The sequence below is a fragment of the Synchiropus splendidus genome, chromosome 8, assembly GCF_027744825.2.
Source record: "Synchiropus splendidus isolate RoL2022-P1 chromosome 8, RoL_Sspl_1.0, whole genome shotgun sequence".
Lineage (NCBI taxonomy): Eukaryota > Metazoa > Chordata > Actinopteri > Syngnathiformes > Callionymidae > Synchiropus > Synchiropus splendidus.
Window position 1 is genome coordinate 18,183,733 of NC_071341.1, and position 18,182 is coordinate 18,201,914.

The 18,182-nt window shown below is 42.3% G+C and overlaps 1 protein-coding gene across 3 annotated transcripts in view; it reads left to right on the forward strand.

The window, feature by feature from the left end:
* Positions 1 to 18,182, forward strand: part of cux1b (cut-like homeobox 1b) — a 66,211-nt gene continuing 48,029 nt past the window's right edge. For all 3 annotated transcript variants that reach the window (XM_053872072.1, XM_053872068.1, XM_053872069.1), the window contains exon 1: positions 1 to 140. In XM_053872072.1, the coding sequence (XP_053728047.1) occupies positions 78 to 140 (63 nt within the window). In that variant the 5' untranslated portion in view covers positions 1 to 77. The remainder of the gene's footprint in view (positions 141 to 18,182) is intronic.

Genomic DNA, 18,182 nt, shown 5'->3' on the forward strand with positions numbered 1-18,182 from the left:
CCGCCCGGTCCTCCCCACTGAACTCCAACCCCCGCGCTCTCTATCAGCATCTCATTCCTGTCTCAATATGTCTCAAGATGGCGGCCAATGCAGGATCGATGTTTCAATATTGGAAGCGCTTTGACTTACAGCAACTACAGGTCAGTCCAGGCTTCTTTCAGAACCCTCGACCCGTCTCTCGTCGCGGCTGCCTCGCCTCCGTCGGTGGCCGTGTTTTGTTGTTATTTGAGCGGCCAGCTCGGAGGTGTTTCGGGGGAGAATTGGAGAGCTCTTCCTCGCATTGATGAAAGTGGCTCTCTCTCTCGCTGATCAGAAATTGATCCTCTTTGTTCAATTCCACATCGATCGGACACTGCGACTGGGCAAAGCCGGGGCGACGCCGCGGGGATGCGGCTGCCCTGGTACTAACACAGCGACTCGGCTTTTAGTGGAGAGCTCTTGGGTTAGCTATCTTTATTGCCTGTTCTTCAACTTTTACCGGAGCGAGTAGCCAGTTAGCCCGACGCTTTAGCCGCTGGAAGGTTGGATCATTTGGGGGAGAAGAAAATAAGTGCGGTGGCGCTGTGGTGACAGAGGCGAGCCACACACACACAGATTCCACTCTTGTTTTTATGCTTTTTATCCCCAAATTTGTCAAGTTCGGGGCAAATACCGGCGACGGTATCAGTTAACGGTTTGAAGAATTTAAAACTAATGTGACGTTTTACTCGAACTTGGCAGTTTTCAATCCGAACGTGCGGCTGTTGTCTTCCGCGAGACAATTACACACGGAGGTGGGTTTTTATGAAGAGTTTGATGGTCAAGTGAAATGGTTGAACCTGACCTTGCTCGTGAGGATGAACTCCTGAATCGGCCAGGTCCTCACGCACGTCATCGGTCTGGACGTGCACGGAGGAGCTCCATGGCACCGGACCAGGTTTTGAGGGGAAAATACTGGGCCTTTTTTTTTCCGTGTATGTGAATATAGCCCTGTATATTAGAGCGTGTTTGACCTATCACAAGACGTGGAGACAATGGCACTGTTGTTGTTTTTTTTCCTCCCTTGGCATTTCATGTGCATTGCTGAATTTCAAATCACCGTTTATGAATATTAGTAGCCCAGTTGCCGTCTTAATTTACATATGATTGCATTATGTAGACAGGCTCAATTGTTCATAACATGATTTCCTAAATTGTGCCGGCTTGGGATTTAAACTTTTATTTAGGTCATGGTGCCCCGATGACTGAGGAGACAAAAGGACAGTGAACAAGTCTTCCCAGCGGGCTTTGTGTTGCACTTATGCCACATCATCAAGGCTTCACTTCTTCTATTTATTTGATCCTGATTGGTCCTCCTACCCCTGCCCGCTTCTTCATGCATTATGTAAAAAAAAAAAAGCTTTCTCTTTTTCTTTACTCACTATCTTATCTCCCACCCTCTTCCTGTCCGTCCCCCTCGCCCCCCTTCTCGCCTGCTTTAAAAAAAAAAAAATACTTTTCCTCTCCCCTCTCTGGCCCTCTCACCCTGTTTTCACCCATTTCTCCCTGATTGAACTGGTGTCTCTCAATGTGTGTGAGTTTGTTTGAGATCAGTCTTTTTCATAGATTGACTGCCAGCACGGACAGTGAAGGCACTGCCAGCAGCCAGGACATGAAAAATGCATCGCATAAGTTTGTGATAAGGCCCTGGGTAATTATGGCAAAGGCCCCTATCACAAGCGATTAGTCAGGACAGTGAATCTGAGCGTGTGCAAAAAGGCTGGCGGTTGGCAGGCCTGTCTGCAGGATAGGAATCAGTTGGAGCTGCTGTGTGTGTGTGTGTGTGCGTCCGCGTGCGTGTGCAGAACTGTTCAGAACATTCACTGTCTATTATTGATGACATCTTATTTACTCTCACTCCCACTGAGGGGCTCCGGGAGGAAAGCCTTCAGACGAGAATCTTTGTTTCTTATCTGCTTCTGATGATAATGTGGAGTTGTTATGATATCATCATGGTCTACACATGGCCTTGTCAGACAAACGCTCTCACGTTTTCTTCTGACTTGTGACCGAATGGACAGCTCACACTGTGCGCTAACTCTGTTTGTCTGTGTAGAGGCACCCGCAAAGAAACCTTTTTTTTTTTTTTTTTTTTGATGATGATGAAAATCCGAGGTAACTTTGTCAGTAGCTCTAAGCCGTCATAGCTTCTCTTCTCAGGCTCTGACTGCTGATGTTCATTAAAATGGTATTTGATCAGTGTATCCCAATCCTGCGTGAGAAAGTGGCTAGGTGGCGGTTGCAGGACAGCGAGTGCTTTGAAACAGTGTAGCAAGCTGTTAACTTGCCTTCTGTGCTTGCTTTTTTTCCTCGTTCCCCCCCACCACTTCAAACACAAATGGGTGCAACAGTGATGCTTTTAGCAAGGTCTCGCACACTTGCAAAATGGATCAGTGATTCAGAGATGATGGCAGGGTGACAGTGAATTACAGATGGAGGAGGTTTTAACGTCTGTAATCCCTGTCCGTCCATTACAGAGTTGAGGGAGTTGAGAGTTTTCTTTCGAGGGGATCATCACTCTTCTCTCCTGTTGTTGTTTCTTTCCGTTTCTTTGAGCCAGTAGAGCATTTTGCCGGAACATTGTGTCTCCTCTTAAGTGTGTGTAAATGTTCGTGTTTGTTAATCACGGATGTACTTAAAAAGTTATCTCTACAACTCACTGCAACTTTAAAGTGTACTTGGGTTTAAATTTTTAAAATACGGCACAGATTTTTAAAAATGTAAACACATTACTGTGAAACATTAGAATAAGTCTGAATATGACAACCTTTAGTTGTGTGTCACATGGGAACATAATGGAGCGCTGATGTCCCATGGCTGCTGCGGTGATGAATAAAGTAATGTGATTAATAGTGGAATTTGCTTACTCGCTTCTTTTTCCTCTTGCATGCCGACTACCACGGTTTTTGAAATTCTTCAGATTCATTACCACTGGAAAATATGCACAAAAGCTAGCTAAAAACATTTTTAACTAATTGAAAAATATCTTCAGAACGCTGTAAATGAAGGGTGTAACAAAATAAGTTGCACTTTTGGCCATAAAAAAATACTGAACACTCCTTTTTCACACAAATAATGATGTTGTCTTGGTGTTAACCTGGACAATTGTATTTTGTTAAGTTCACCAAGATTTTCCCGCAAACAAATCAAAGAAAGGGTTTTGCTATATGCTGGTTACTAGCTCCAATATCACGTCATAATTTCCGATCTGTAGCAAGCGTGTGATTATGCTTGCTTAAGAAACATATTCTACATGCCATCTCCCCTGTTAAAGTTTTTACGTTGTCATAAAAAAAGCAAGTGCTCTTTCAGTGAAATGCGTCTGATATGATTTTAATATGCTATAGAATTGGGCCATGTCGTTCAGCCCACAAGATTCCTGTTGTTTCTAATTTAGTCCGAATAGCTTCCAAGTCACCTCATAATTTATCCAGGAACCGAGCTCCAATTGTCATTTTTGAAAAATGGCCCCCCGAGTGGACAGCTGATTAGACGCGTCTCCAATTTACTGCCGTCCTCACCGGCAGGTTTAAGATGCTGGGTTTGGTAAACTGATCCCAGCGCTGTGGTCAGTGGCAACTTGCGTGGTTTAAATCTCTCAGCGACTGGCCCGCCGTTGTCTGCAGGAGTTTTACTGTTAATTTATGAGCTGGTTGTCTGAACTTGCTGGTGGGATATTTTTACCCCTCTGTTGCTGCACAGGCTGGGGGAGCAGGGAGGAAGGGGGGGCATCACGTCATGCTTTTACTGTAGCCAACCACTTCTCTGCCCAGTGACAAAACCTGGCAGTGGGACTGTGGCTTCACTGTGTGTCAGTGGGTGTTGAGCGACTAAGCATGAGTCAGAAGGGGGGACGAGTGCACGTCAGGTCTTTGGTCTGCCCTCTGCCTGCTTCAGTCGGGGTTCTGTCGTCCTATTTTCTCTGGGTTAATGGTTTGTTCTTTCGTGCTGTGCAACCGAGGAATGTGTAGCAGTTACAGACTGAAAACAAATCTGTCCTTACACCTTATCAGTGGATTATTCTCAATACGGGCCTGCACTGCCTGCCCTCTGATACAGTGTTCCCTACACTTGGGAGTGGGAAACCTTGCAGCCAGTTTATGTTGGAAAGTAATTTTCAAACCTCACATTGCTACGTGCGCTATCTGAACTTGGCAATGTGAGCTCCAAGTGTGTCAACAGATTCTCTTAAATGAATTGCTAAAAGGCTGAGCTGATGATTGACTAGTTAAAGAATTCATTTTTAAAGTGGGCACTTGGCGATAAGTTTGTCTTATAAATGATGCTGTTAAGCTCCATATCATATGATATACCTTTTTATTGATCTCCCTTGAGGGGGGATTCCAAAAATGACATGGCAGGGCAGAAGGTCAAGAATATATTAATAGCAGAACTGAAGTACGTGTCACTTAGTTGGTTGGGGGTTTGGTTTCTTCTTATTGCCTGCTACATAAAAGTTGATAAATATGTATTTAAAATCCTCTATTTTTACCAGCGCTGGTATCTGTGTCCATGAGTGTATCTGTTGGAATGATGCTGACTTTAATTGACATTTCACACCTCTGGTAATAAATGTTAATTGGTGATTATTTTGGGTGCTTGCTTCTCTTTCAGTTAGATCTATTGAGTATCCCATAGTTTATAAGGTCTTTGGTGTTGCTGGACTTATGCTATATTCATGATCACATGATTTGCTGTAGTAGCGAGTGCTTAGTTTGCATTTATTATCAGTATTTGGTTCAATATGGTGAAATTTTGCAGCTCTTGAATACACGTCTTTGAAAGGTTCAGAAGGAAGAAGCTGATTTTCTTTTTCGTAAACTCCTTGAAGAATTGTATTCAATGTGTGTAGCAGTTTCATCTGGTAAAGATATTGATGAACTTTGACAGGTCTGTGACTTGGACTGAATTAGTGTTTTCAAGTTAATATTGCCTATAATACATGCTTCAAAAAATGACATTTTGCAAAAGTCTGCCGTGAAATATTAACTTGAGATGAGGGTTTTTTACGGTTAGTCTTCTGAAGACGTCTTTTGTTGACGAGACTTGAAAACACAAACCTATATTTCCGTTTTGAGTGTGCACAAGTTTATTTCCATGAATCATGCTCTGCACTGCGGAGTGCAGGTTCAGATTATTGGCTCGCTGTGCTTTCACATCGTCACTCACCTGAGAGCAGGTTCCCTAAAACACCACTCCGAGAGTTGATGTCTGACTCAAATGTTAAAAGTATGACTTCATAACGAAATCAATTTATGTACATCTCACCACAAGTAGTCAAATCGGAAGACTGAACTGAAGTACAGGTATTCTGGGTAGTCTCAACTGCCCTTGTAATGTGCTATCTATATGGATGATAGGGTTGGTGATTAATTGGTTTGCTCTGGGGATTTCACCATAAGTGTTTGTGAATCACTCGTTTGGTTTGATCTGTTGCTTGTGTAAACAGAGTGATTTTTTTTTTTTATGTTTGTCAAGTGAAATCTGGCAACCAGTTTTGCATTTTAGGTAATGTGTTTTTTTTCTCTCCAACTACCTGTTCATTTAACTGTAAAATATAATTTTCTTGTTATTCCTGGTATTTCTAGGGACCAAATATGGATATAGCACTATAAGTTAAACCCAAAGTATCAACATGAGAACATATTCGGCAACAGATGACTTTCCTTTCAAGTAAAACTCTCATAATTAATAGTGAATATCATCTGAAAATGGTTCAAATGTCACAGAAGAAATTAAACTTTTACTGTTATTGTGGCCGCGGGTGTTTTTTTTTTTCCCCCAGCGTATTTTTGTTGCCTTCAGGATGATGTTGGAACTGAACTGGTATTTAAATGTTTCTGGCATTGAGATGTCTTAGAGATTTGGTTGCACCAGGATTGGCTACAGGTGAAGCAGCAGTCTGATCCCAGTAAGCTTTGCAGTGTTCTGAACAGTTAAACAAGACGTTAACGTGGAAAAATAAACAGGAGCAACCGACCAGAAAACGAAATGGAGTCTCATTTCCATGAGGTACCACCATGTGATAATTTAGACAAACTACAGACGGACACTGGGGCCCCCAGTGTGGAGAAAAAAAATTGACAAGTCTCGCTGAGCGCTCTGTTGGCTTTGAGGCTAATTCGTTGGATCATTTTGTTCCATAAACGTGTCTTGCTGCATACGCCCAACTAAATGTATTTGTGCCGCAAACAGTCTGTGGCCTAGTCAGTCTCTTGGAGCCAAGGTATTGGTGAACCACTTGCCTTACCTAATTTTAGTGTTGTTTTTCACACTGTTATCAAGCAGCTAAATGTACCACCCTGATCCCATTCAATCCCATGACTTCAGTATCGATGTCCAGTTAGATCATTCAGCTCAGGTATTGAATTCTAATAGGTCTATTGGTGTGTCCTAATGGTCCAAGTATTGGATTATAATATTGGCAAAAGTTGATGGCCCTAGGATTGAATTATGATATCGGTGTACTGCAGGCTAATGGTTCTTGGTATTGAATTATGATATTGGCGCTCTTTGATGGTGAGCGGATTGAATTATGATGTGGCTTGCTAACCACTAAAAGCCTCCCTCGCTGTGATTTTCAATGTCAATCATGGCTCCAGTTTGTGGATCCATAGTGGGCCTTCAGGATCAAACCATCCATCATCAGCCGCCTTTAACCTTTACCGTGGGTTCCAACCCTTTGTACTCGCCAGTGGAGGATGCACACTTGCCTTTCGCATGTTCCTACCAAACATTTGCGTTTGTTCAATATGTGCAGGAGCAGATACATACTTAGTGGAAAGGTTTAACAATCATGTGAATGTGACTCAGTGTGGGTCTGTGTAGCCAGAGAAGGACATTATTGCTGCTCCTGCAGTTTCAGCACAGACTCTGCTGAGGGGCACCACAGGCACAATTTTTCAACTTTCCACTCTGCTTCCTGGAACAGCATGATGAACACTCCCGTCTTAAACACCTATGTGTCTAATCGTCTCCCCGTACGAATTAAAAACACCATTTTGGTCATTTTCATGATCTTTTAAATAGAATGTTTTGTTACACAAGTTGGAGTCACAATAGTTTGGCACCAAATTTAAGTATGGAAAATGGACCTTACAGTTGTACTGAAGCGTCTTGATATTCCCATCATTTGTGCAAGCGTCCACACCTTCTCAGTGTTTATGTTGAGATCATTCCCATTTTGGTAGTTTAAAAGCAGCCAGAGCAGCGATGGTCAGCCTGCCAGCTCACAGAGTAAATGGACGGCCTGCTTCTGTGTCAGCCCTCTAAAAATAACACAGACTGCTGGCTGGGCTCAGCAGAAAACTACCACTCATTATGATGATTCAACTACCCTGTATTCACAGGTGTGTGTCTGAGTGTGTGTCAGGCTCATTTTTTGTATTGGATAAAAAAAAAATTGTTCACAGAATGTTGATCAGTCTGCTATACTGTATCTGTTAATGCTGACTAAGTATGATCACTTATAAAGGGAAAAATAAAAATCCAACATGTCTGTCTCAAGAACCAGATTTTCTACTCTGTCATCCTCATAATTGCAAATACTGTAACTTCCGTCAGTCACTGCATAGTGTTAAAGGAAATAAAAACTGTATTCTTTTGCCAATGGTTATGTCACAGATAGTGTTGCTAGTGTTGCCTACACATGGGTTTTCTACATCCTTCTTTAAAGCACAGTCAATATTGTTTTAATATAGTGACTAACAGGTAAACAGTGCTGCAGCAAATTCTGTCTTTATTCGCAGTTTTATCTAGAGCTGCACGACTGGGGCAAAGTTGATAGTCATTATTTTGATAAAATTTGGAAACAGAGTCACGATTATTCATGATGTTAGGGGAGAACATCTCTTTTTTCATTAAAAAGCTTGTGAAGGTGAAGGTTTAATTATGTAAAACTATAATTATTATCAAAGCAATGATATTACCAGGATTTGCCATGGACGAACTGAATAAATATGCTATTACAGTACAGTCAATTCAATGGAAACTATGACAGAATACTGGAATTTATCCGAGTGTAATATAACTCCCCCCATCACCGATGTCACGCTTATTATGACTGCTTAGCCTGTAAATTTACAAGGTGGCTAATAACACGTAACAACAATAGCGCAGTGGGTTCAGTGCTCGGGCTAGCCAGAGAATATTTATGTTCTCCCGACTCTTTAAAGGGTTTGCCAGCGTGTTTGCTTCCGCCACACTCCTTCAGAGTCAGGGTGGGTCACACCTCAGTGATTGACAGGTCAGTCTGATGCCTCAGCGTTTTGTTTGTTTTGTTTAATGTGAAACTCCAGTGGACTGTACAGTCCGACAGATTGGCTGTGTGAGGGTCGATTTACTTGCGCTGTCGCAAATATGCAAGAATTTTGTTACAGCCACTGTATATGCATTTATTGCTGATGAGTGGTATAGTTCATGGCAGCCGAAATTGTAAGCTTGCTTATTGTGCTGAGAGAAAACTTTTTTACTGGTAGTAGCTACAGTTACTCAGTCAAAAAGGCTATCATGTCGTTCACAAGGTTTGTGCTACTCTTGACAGTGATCTAAATGATATAATTCTTGCCTTCTCTTATGTCTAACTAAGCCCTCGGAGTAGGGCTAGTCATTGAATGTCCTCAGCCGATACCTCAACCTCCCCCAACCCTTTTGACCCCAACAGCTGCCAGACTGGAGCCAAAGTTCACGGGGGTGGTGACCCCGCAGACCCCTGGCTGACCTGGTCTGTCTGACCAGTCTAACCTTCAGAACAAACAGATGATGACTTCACCATCTGTCTTTCCTTTATTGGGGTTTGGCCTCCTTGAACTTGAACTTGTGGTGTTGACTGTGGAACCGTGGAAAACATTGTGCTTACAAGATCGCCATCAGGAGCTGTGTTTGTGCTGATAATATGGACATGTTTTGAGCGCTATCAAAATTGCGAAGCACAAAATGACACATTTTACAGTGCTGTTACTCACTGTTGGCTGTTTGTTGTTTGGTGATGTTCATTTATTTCAAAACAATTTTCCTAAACTAATTCTGTCTTTATTGTTTTTGACCACTGTGCAATGGGGCCGAGGGGCCAAATCCTGCTCGGCAAGTCATTTCACTCTGTCCACAAGAGCTTAAAAAACATAGTTCAAAATGAAGGACTCATTTGAAGCTCACTTAAAGCCATAGATGATTAGTGTTCAAGCTTTGGTGTACGATAGACTGTTTTCTGGCTGACATTTAAAATTGATCTGAAAACGTAAAATCATTGTAAGATGAGGAAGCGGCACTATGCTTTAATCTGTGGTGAAGAAGCATTGTTTCTGTATTTTGACACGAAACAGAGGGACATTTAATATAGGTGACTATTCTTGCTTTCAGTTTTGATTTGTATATCTTGTTCAACTATTAACATTTTGTTTAGCCCCTGGCTTTGTGTTTTGGCACCATATCTGATTGACACCGCTATTTCATGAAACACGGTCAACTTTCATGAAAACTCGTGAATTCGAAACTTTGTATGGGAAAATAATATGGAGTTGTTGCTGAGTTTCTTGTTAATTGTCTATTATTTCAACTTGTTTTTGTTTTATAATTCAATGTTATTGTTAAACATCCATATTTGTTATTGAATCGAACTATCCACAAGGAAGTTATGGAAAAGCTCTGTAGTTTAAAGAATCTGTTCATGTTGCCGGTCATATTTTAAAAGCGAGAGTTGTCCTCTTGAGGAAGGGTAGGGGGAAGGGTCTGTGTGTTTAGTAGACAAGGGATCATCCGCTGACTGCTGTCTGACCCACAGTTCAGCGGTATGGTTATTAATAGGCCCAGAGGCCTCAACTTCCAGGAGGCCCTCTGATCAGCTCCAGATGTGGAATGAGACAAGACGATTCCAAGTTAGCTGATCCATGTTTCACACGAGGCGTTTGTAAAGACTGATAAAGAGCAAGACAGGAAGGGAGGGACGGGAGACCTTTTCACAGCAGGAGTGTGTTTTTGTGAGTCTTTGTTTTTGGGTGTGTGTGTGTGTGTGTCTTTTGTTTATTGCACTCTCTGCCCCGAGACCGAAAAGACCATAAAGACGTATGGCATCACCATGGCGACCATAATAACTACCTATAAAACAGCGTGTAAACTGTGAAATAAGACAAACAGACCAGGAGAGCCCTGACTGGCTGAGTGAATGGCTGCCTTCTGCCATAAAACTATTTGAGAGCCAGACTGAAGGAATGCCTCGGAGGCTGCTGTGGCTGTCACGACACATGAAAGGATTAGACTCTGTGTTTTATCTCCTCTTTATCTGATGGTAATGGATAAGCTGAGTGTAGCCTATCATCCGACGCTCGGGCTGAGGGTTTGATGTTTTAGTAGGGTGACGGTTTGTTGAGTTGACCGCTTTGGTCTATTGATTGCTGTTTGATGGTTTTGATATGTAGGCTGTGCGGAACAGGTCAAGTCTTTTATGCAGTGAAGGCTCCAAATAGCTTTTAGCTGTCCTTCACTCCCCCCCATTACTCTAGTGGTTCGTTTGATGTTTGGATCAATCAATAAAAAGAGCCTGAGCTCTTACACATGCTCCATCCTACTTCCAACTGAGCTCAATTTCTCTTCCTTCATTGTTCAGGCTTACTATCACATTCTCTCAACACAGAATAAATGATATAATTACAAGCCATTACTGAGCCTAATGCAAGCTAATTATTCTGTCATTGCTGTAAGGATTAGCTATGCTGATTCTCCTGTTCTCACTGTTTCGCTGCCTTTCCCTCTCAAAAGTCGTTGCAAGCAGAGCAGAAAAGTCTTGCTCATAAGTAAGTAAGACTTGGCCCCGGGACACGCTCTGTTGATGTTGATGATATAGACCATGTGTGTCAAACTCAGTCAAGTTCGAGCCGCGCTAGAAAATGGTGACAGCGCAGGCTGGACACATTAGGCTCTAGATGGGTCTAAGCTAATGGGGCGTTTGGATACATGTGTGCTAACATGCTGTTTCATTACGCTTTGCCACAGCTCGCGCTGTCATGGCACTATTGGGCATCGAGAAAATGACCCAATCCAACAGATAGACACCGTTAAATTGGCGGATAGCAAGACTTTGTTGAGAAGAAAAGCACCAGAGGCACATGAGAGTGACGCATCTGTGCCAATAGCATAAAGCAGCCAGTCATCCTTGAATGGAAGCGTAAGTGAATTATGACCAATTAAATTTAATTCTGAGCAGATTATCTAAATAAAGTTAGAGTAAGTTTGCCTCAACGTCAAGAGGTCATTTACAGTGTGCGAGACAGATAAGGTTAGTGGAAATCTTAGCTGGTGTGTATGTTTATTCAGTGTATCTGTTCTAAGAGATTAGTGGGAAGTGATTTTAGTCTGGGAATAATTACCTGTTACCGATTCAAATGTAGCAGTAACATCCGAGTTTTTACTCTTCATAGCAAGTGCTCCCCACATTCACTATGTACACCCCCCAAAAAAATTATCACATTATAACCATGGCAACAGATGTTTGTTAGTAGAGAATTGCTGGCACAGTACTGCTGATAATGAGCAGCTGATGACGATTATAGGTGCACACTCTTGTGCACATCCCAAATGAGTTGAGGAAACAAGCTCAACAGAGACGTCGATCAAGAACACAAATTTGTGTAAAACTTTTCTTTTCAAACCAGAATAACTTCAGTCTGATACCAATAACTCACTGAATCTTGCATCATTGTTGCTGTTCACGTTGTTTGTATAAAGTTACTTGGCTGTCCTGCTCCTGCACCAACCCCCTGCCCCTGTAAGTCACCGCCTTGACTAACTGATTTTCTGTGGGATACTCTGAACATCCAGTGGAGACGTAGCGGTTTGCTGGATTATTTGATGGCGTCATGCGCCGTTATTCTTTAGGTTGTCTATTTGCAGGGAGCGGTTGGTGCTGGTTAGTGCCCATCAAGAGTGAACCGGCTTAGGTTTAGCAATCTTTGAATCTTTGAATTGTACTTGGATCATATTTCTAATACAGTCTATAACCAGGCCAAATGGTCCACTCTGACGAATTTAGAGAACTAGTTTGGCTTTAATAAAGTTGGTGAAATGTAATTAGGGTCCTTAAATCTAGAGGGCCAGTCGGGCTGTTCTTCGGAGAATCCCTGGTGTGACTATCAGTTAAGCCCTAATGGCTGTATTTTGTGCATATCTATACTGTGCGCTGAAAGCTTCACCCCTTTACTACACAGCTGTGGTATGCAGGTTCTAATATTCGGATTAAATGAACGGATGTTGGATGTGTTTGTTGTTCGCTATGGCTAATCCTCAAAGGGGTCGTCTGCCAGACTTGTGTGCGCTTCAGTCTTTCACCACAGTTGATTAATTGGTGCTGTCCCTCTCCATGGGTTTGGCTCCATTTTTATTCCATATCTGAACACTCATCCCACCCTGATAATTTATTTCTGACAAAGAAGGCTTGCTGGCGGTATTAAGGCATTAATTCAGGGATGAGAGGTGTGATACTTCCTCAGGTTCTCCACCTCCCGGCCCTGCTCCCTCTCTTTCTCGGTCTGTGCTCTGTTTGTAATGCGTGGCCTTTATCGTAGCCGAAACAGCTCACTACCCCCTGATCCTATCTCAGATCTCAATATCCTAGCCGTTCCACCCTGTAAACGCAAGGATGAAAAATCTTGCCCTTTCACCAATGCATTACACCCGAACATATCGCCAAACCCCTCTCCACCCATCGCACACTCCAGACCACTCGCCCTTTGTGACACGGGCCTCTGGCTAAATTCAAGCTCTGCAAAATTAGACCGAGTGAGCCGCACTTCCTCCGAGCAAGAAGCCGTCTTATAGTCTTATTATATTTGTATTTAGGATCCGGCCTTTGAAACCCTTTGTCAGACAATGGGTCAGGCAAAAATAATGACTAGCTCTCAGTGAGCTTCTGTAGAGTTAAGGCATGGATGCTTGGGAGATAAAACAACAGCCAGTCTCTCAGCAGAAAAACATGGATCAATACAAACGAGGCTGCGGTGTAAAAAGGCTGTTTTTGATCCAGGCTTCCGTCAGCGTCAGTGAGGTGAGTCTTGACAGCGCCAGTGCTGCTGTTAGATATGGATCTGTGTTCAAAAAAAGGAGCAAAACGCTCAGGGACTACAAGCGTCTTGTTAGGCTGTAGAGAGTGGAAGGTTGACCCCCGCCCCCAGCTGCTGAGAGCACATACATACAGACCAAAAAGCACACACAGGAGCGGCGAGAAATGTTTTGAGAACTTGCTTGTCACTGTGGAGCTATTGTTAGGTTGTGGTAAAGGAAACTTTGTGGATTTGATTACGTGTGAGAGGAGAAGCAGAACTTGAGATTGGGGAGGATGTGAATTGTGTCTTCAAACCCTGTGTGGTTTTTCGGAACGGCGTCTGCTGGTACATTCAAAGTTCCGCATGCTGTGATGTCAAAGGTATGATGGCAGACAGGCAGTCGGCATTGCAGTCTGTTATCTGCGATCGTGTTGTTGTTTTGAGGGGGCGGGTCTGTGATCTGTGAGCATGTACCGTGTCGTTGTGGCAAGCATGGCTGTCGCTCCTGACTGAGCTGCCGCCCCGCGACTCCACCCCCACACAGTAGGTTTGGCGTGCAGAGCCCACTCAGCCGCGCTGGAGGTGAAATGCTGCGAGGGGAAATGGTGGGGTAGTTTGAAAGGTAAGCTTTATAGATTGCAGATAAGACCTCTCTCCAGACGCCTTTGCTGTTTACTATCATAACCACATAACAGCCCCAGACTTGCCACAGATGAAAGGAAAGATTAGGAATGGCACCAATGGGTCCCAGAACTTTTTTTAATTTCAATCAGAAAAACATTATTTTTGTATTTATATCTCCAGTTTGAATTTTTAAGTCATGTCCTGAAGATCAATGTAAAGATAGCAAAATGTTTTAAAGAATTTAATGCATTTAAAAAATGTGCACATGATAGACTGATGTTTTGGTAACCAGTTTTTCCTCTCAAGCTAGAACAGAGTGATATAGTGGTTCCTGAAATCAATGAACATTTATAGTTTGAATTTAAAGGTGTCTTCAGTTTTGTGGTCTAATAATGAAGTGATTGTTGCTTAACTCAAATGTGCTGAGCACAGTGCTGGTCTGTAGATGGGAGTGATGGGGCACAAGTAGTTTATTGATATTTGTGGTAGTTTTGTGACCCATTATTCCCACCTATAATACACACACACACAATTTCAGACACATTTACGTCCATGAAAGATTTGTAATGCCATTAGAAAAGTTATCATAGAGTCACACTATGTCACTGTTGTGCCTGAAAGGAGTGCTGCGACTTTAAACTGATCGGTGTATAGCTCCAAAAACCTGGTAGTGTTAATAGTGTTCAAGCACATGACTTCCTACCTCCTAGTCATTGTTGCCATCTAGTGAGCTAACCAGATGCTTGCTAACCCTCATCAGGAAGGACAGTGGTAAATTGAAATAAATATTTGATTTCACTTAAAATTTAATTTATCGTGATTCTTCCTTAAAAATATTGTCTTGTATTAATGCAGTGGTTTTGAGTGTTGACAAATTTTAAATTTGTCTTCGTTTGACATCAAGACAGGAGAATCAAACCCTGAATTAGATATCTAAACTTAGGACATCATTTATCATTGTGAATACCTTCAAGTGTAGAAATGTCAACACAGAAAGTATATTTATTTAGCGTTTGGGCGCAACATTTGTTGCCATCCTTTTATGAAAGCGTTTCATTTGTTTTGCAAACCTTATACTGCACCGTGCGGCTGACTCTATTTATTGAAAATTATATTTAAAAGTACTGCTATGCATTTACTGTGAGCTCCAACAAATCTACGACTGTGTACTTGAGAGTGAGACCTCATGTCTTAGAGTAACTATCATATACCTTGGATCATTTGACTCAACGATAAACAAATGTCAGTGCGTTGATGTGATTAAGATTTTCTGATGTCCTTTTAAAACTTTAGAATAATTTGTAACACTTGAAAGTCACGTGGGGTCAGCACTCTGAAGAGCTAATACACGCTACTTCCACTATAAGGTTTTCAGTTGTGCAGCGGTTTATGAGCTAAGGGCTATTTATGTCCATGTAAACGTAGCCAGTGTGTTTGAACTAGAGGAGACATGGCAGTCTACTTGGCATGTCTGACTGCAGACGAAGTGTAAACAAAGCGATTCTCTCAGTCACAGCTCCAATTATTCCACTGAGAATGAGATCTGAGGGAAATCTGTGTGTGGTAGGCCTTCCTTTGCTGGCACTCCTGGTCACCGTGGCAGCAGCTGCGGATCGACTTCAGTCTGTGTACACAACAATAACTTTGTTGTCATTCCCCCGGCCTATCTGTCTGTGTCGTTGGAGCATGAGGGCACAAGAAATTCCATGAAGTTTTGATACCTCAATTAGTGTGCGTCTGTATCCTGTTATCTCATTTACTCTCTAGTCGATGTGATTGGCATAATCAGACATGCCTGATTGGTGCCTCGCATTTAATTCATCATTCCACTGTATCATCACCTGTGGCTCATTAGAGTAATTGAAGCAAATTAGTCAGAGAGAAGACCCTCTCTGTCGATGGAATTTCATTGGAAGTCAGACACACACACACACACACACACACCTTCGGTCGGCTGGTCAGTGGTAATGGGATTTGTTTACCCGTGACTGTTCCATATGATTAGAGTGGTTGTATGATGAATTATTGTTCCTGTTTGGCTGAAACACACAGTCTGGTGTGAACAAGTCTTCTCTTGCCAACTGCTACCGTATGAAACGGCGGCCTTCATGTTTTTCCAGCACACGTCTGAGGAATGTGGGAAAACTGGGCTCCCCCAAGTTACTACTGTCTCCTGTCTGTGCACTCATGTGAGAGCACACGCGCGTGGAGCCGTGCGCGGGAGGCTTCTTGGCCGAGTTGGTGTTGGAGTCTCTCTAGGGAGTGTTGGCAATCTGTTCCAATCGTCTTTACAGCTGACCAGACGACCAAATGAACCAGGACAGGGACCGCTGCTGTGGGCCAGTCCAGCAGAGCCAAGCAGGACGATCGTGTCGTCATTACAGCCACTTTGTGTTGCGCCTCTCTTTGCATATTCAAGCCTCAGTAAAAGATTTGAATGCCGCTCGTTCAGCTTACCATTTTAACTTGTGCTGTTTTTGAATACTTAAGTATGAAAAGTTGTGATTAATTTAAAGCCATGCTGCACTCTTGTTCTCTGTGTTGCTATTACCTTGGATACACAAGCCTTGAAATATTAACCTATTTTGTCTTTTCTTCAAATTCCTTCTTGACAAAGACAGAATATTCATCCACCCAGAATTTTTTTGTGATCAAAATGAGCAACTATATGACCAATCGACAGATCATGTTAATGCTACCCTATGTTAAAACCATCTAGGTCACCTGTGTCAAACACAAGTCATTTAATGACACTTGCAGTTCAAACTATGCATGTATATGTAGTTAGCTCATTTCTACTTAATTCTAAGGTAAAGCGTGTGAAACCTACATCACCTCCATGTCGATATCGTGACCCACGAAGATCACTCTGTTCAAGCTTTGACGCTTGACAAATGAAGCTCTTTACTGTCAACAATTGACCTGGAAACTTCCAAAAGCTGAAAGATTGATGCAGCTGGAAGGACAGGCTGAATGATGGTGAATGATGGGAAAGCGGATGTATGGTTGTACAGCGAGGAGAAAAACTAGAGAGTCTCTGAAGGCAGAGTCAGTATTTTGAAATTAACCACTTTGAATTAAAATTAGCCTTCAAGATGGAAAACAGAGAGTGATATCGCCCTCTTATTTCCTGTTGAAAAGTGCCGACTTTATACTGTTCATTAAATAGAAGTCTTGTTTGATCTGTGACTTGGATTGCTTTTAACGTTTTGGCCCCTCTAGGTGTTGTCAAGATCCTAAAAATTTACCTTACTTAACTTCCCCCTTTACGTTTGATTGCTAATGATCAAGTCATTTTTTTTCCTTTGTAAATGAGTAGCTAGCCAGTTACTGATTATTGGTAATCCTCTTTAATTCCTTGCTGCTTTGCTGTATTGCTATCTCGGTTTGTATCACTCAAGTTTGAATTCTCAAGTTTTATTTGAAATATATTGTTATGTTTTTGTGGCCATCATTTAGTGCTTCCAACATCGCAGTTTACACTGTGTCGTTTGAAATATGTGACACAGAATGTACGCACTCAGAAAAGTGCTGACGCGGCATGACTTTGAAGTAGTTAACCAAACTGGATTCATCCCCAGAGCAGCTTAGCCGTCGCTCTTCCAATGTTTTCAGAGCAGCTTTCCCAACACTGCAGATATGAGTCACGGCTCTTCCTCTGTGATGGGATGCCCCATGTTGTCTTGTGTTCCCTTGCCATTTTTTTACAAGTTTTTTTATTAACAAAATCTCCATTCTCTTCACTTTACTATGCTTGCGTCTGCAGCATACATTTTTTCCATTCATATCTCAATAAAAGTGGTGACTTCCAGTGAACGGCCTCTCAAAAATCCTTGTTTGTTCTAATTTTCTTCTGGTTTTAGATGCGACGTTCTGAAATATATTCCTACAACAGTTTTTGTGAAGTGTAATGGTAATGAGGTATGAATGAATAAGATCAACTTAGACATGACCCAGATTTCAGACTAACTGATGCTGGCCTCCGATTTGTTTTACATTCAAGGCTACTGTGGAAAAGCTAAAAAGCGCTGCTCATGTTTTAAAGGGATCTTTAACTTGCACTGAAAGGCGTTGTGGGAGGATGTATTGTGAAAGGTTTGATTTGAGTACAGTTTTATTAGTGATTTACGCGATCACGTCAGCCTCCAGCCGAGCAAATAACGAAATCTCGTGTTCAATTATTTAAGCCAGCGTGCCTGCATATGAGGACACGCGCTCTAAATAATGTGTGCCTTAAACGGGAATGTATTGGTCTCCCCAATGGTCAGTAAGATTTTAATGTGTGTGAACAGGGGGGTGGGAGCAGGGATTGTGCACTTTTGGATGTTACGCTCTATCAGCAAGATGAGTGTAAAGTCTGCCCATGTCTGCTGATGTGGGCAGAGAGTTTGCTGCATAATCAAAACCCCACCGTGTGCTCGGGTCCTTTTTTTAAAAACCAAGACCATGCCCATAATTACTTGGCCACTTGGCAGTGAATCAATCCTCTTTCATGTGCGATGTGTTTAT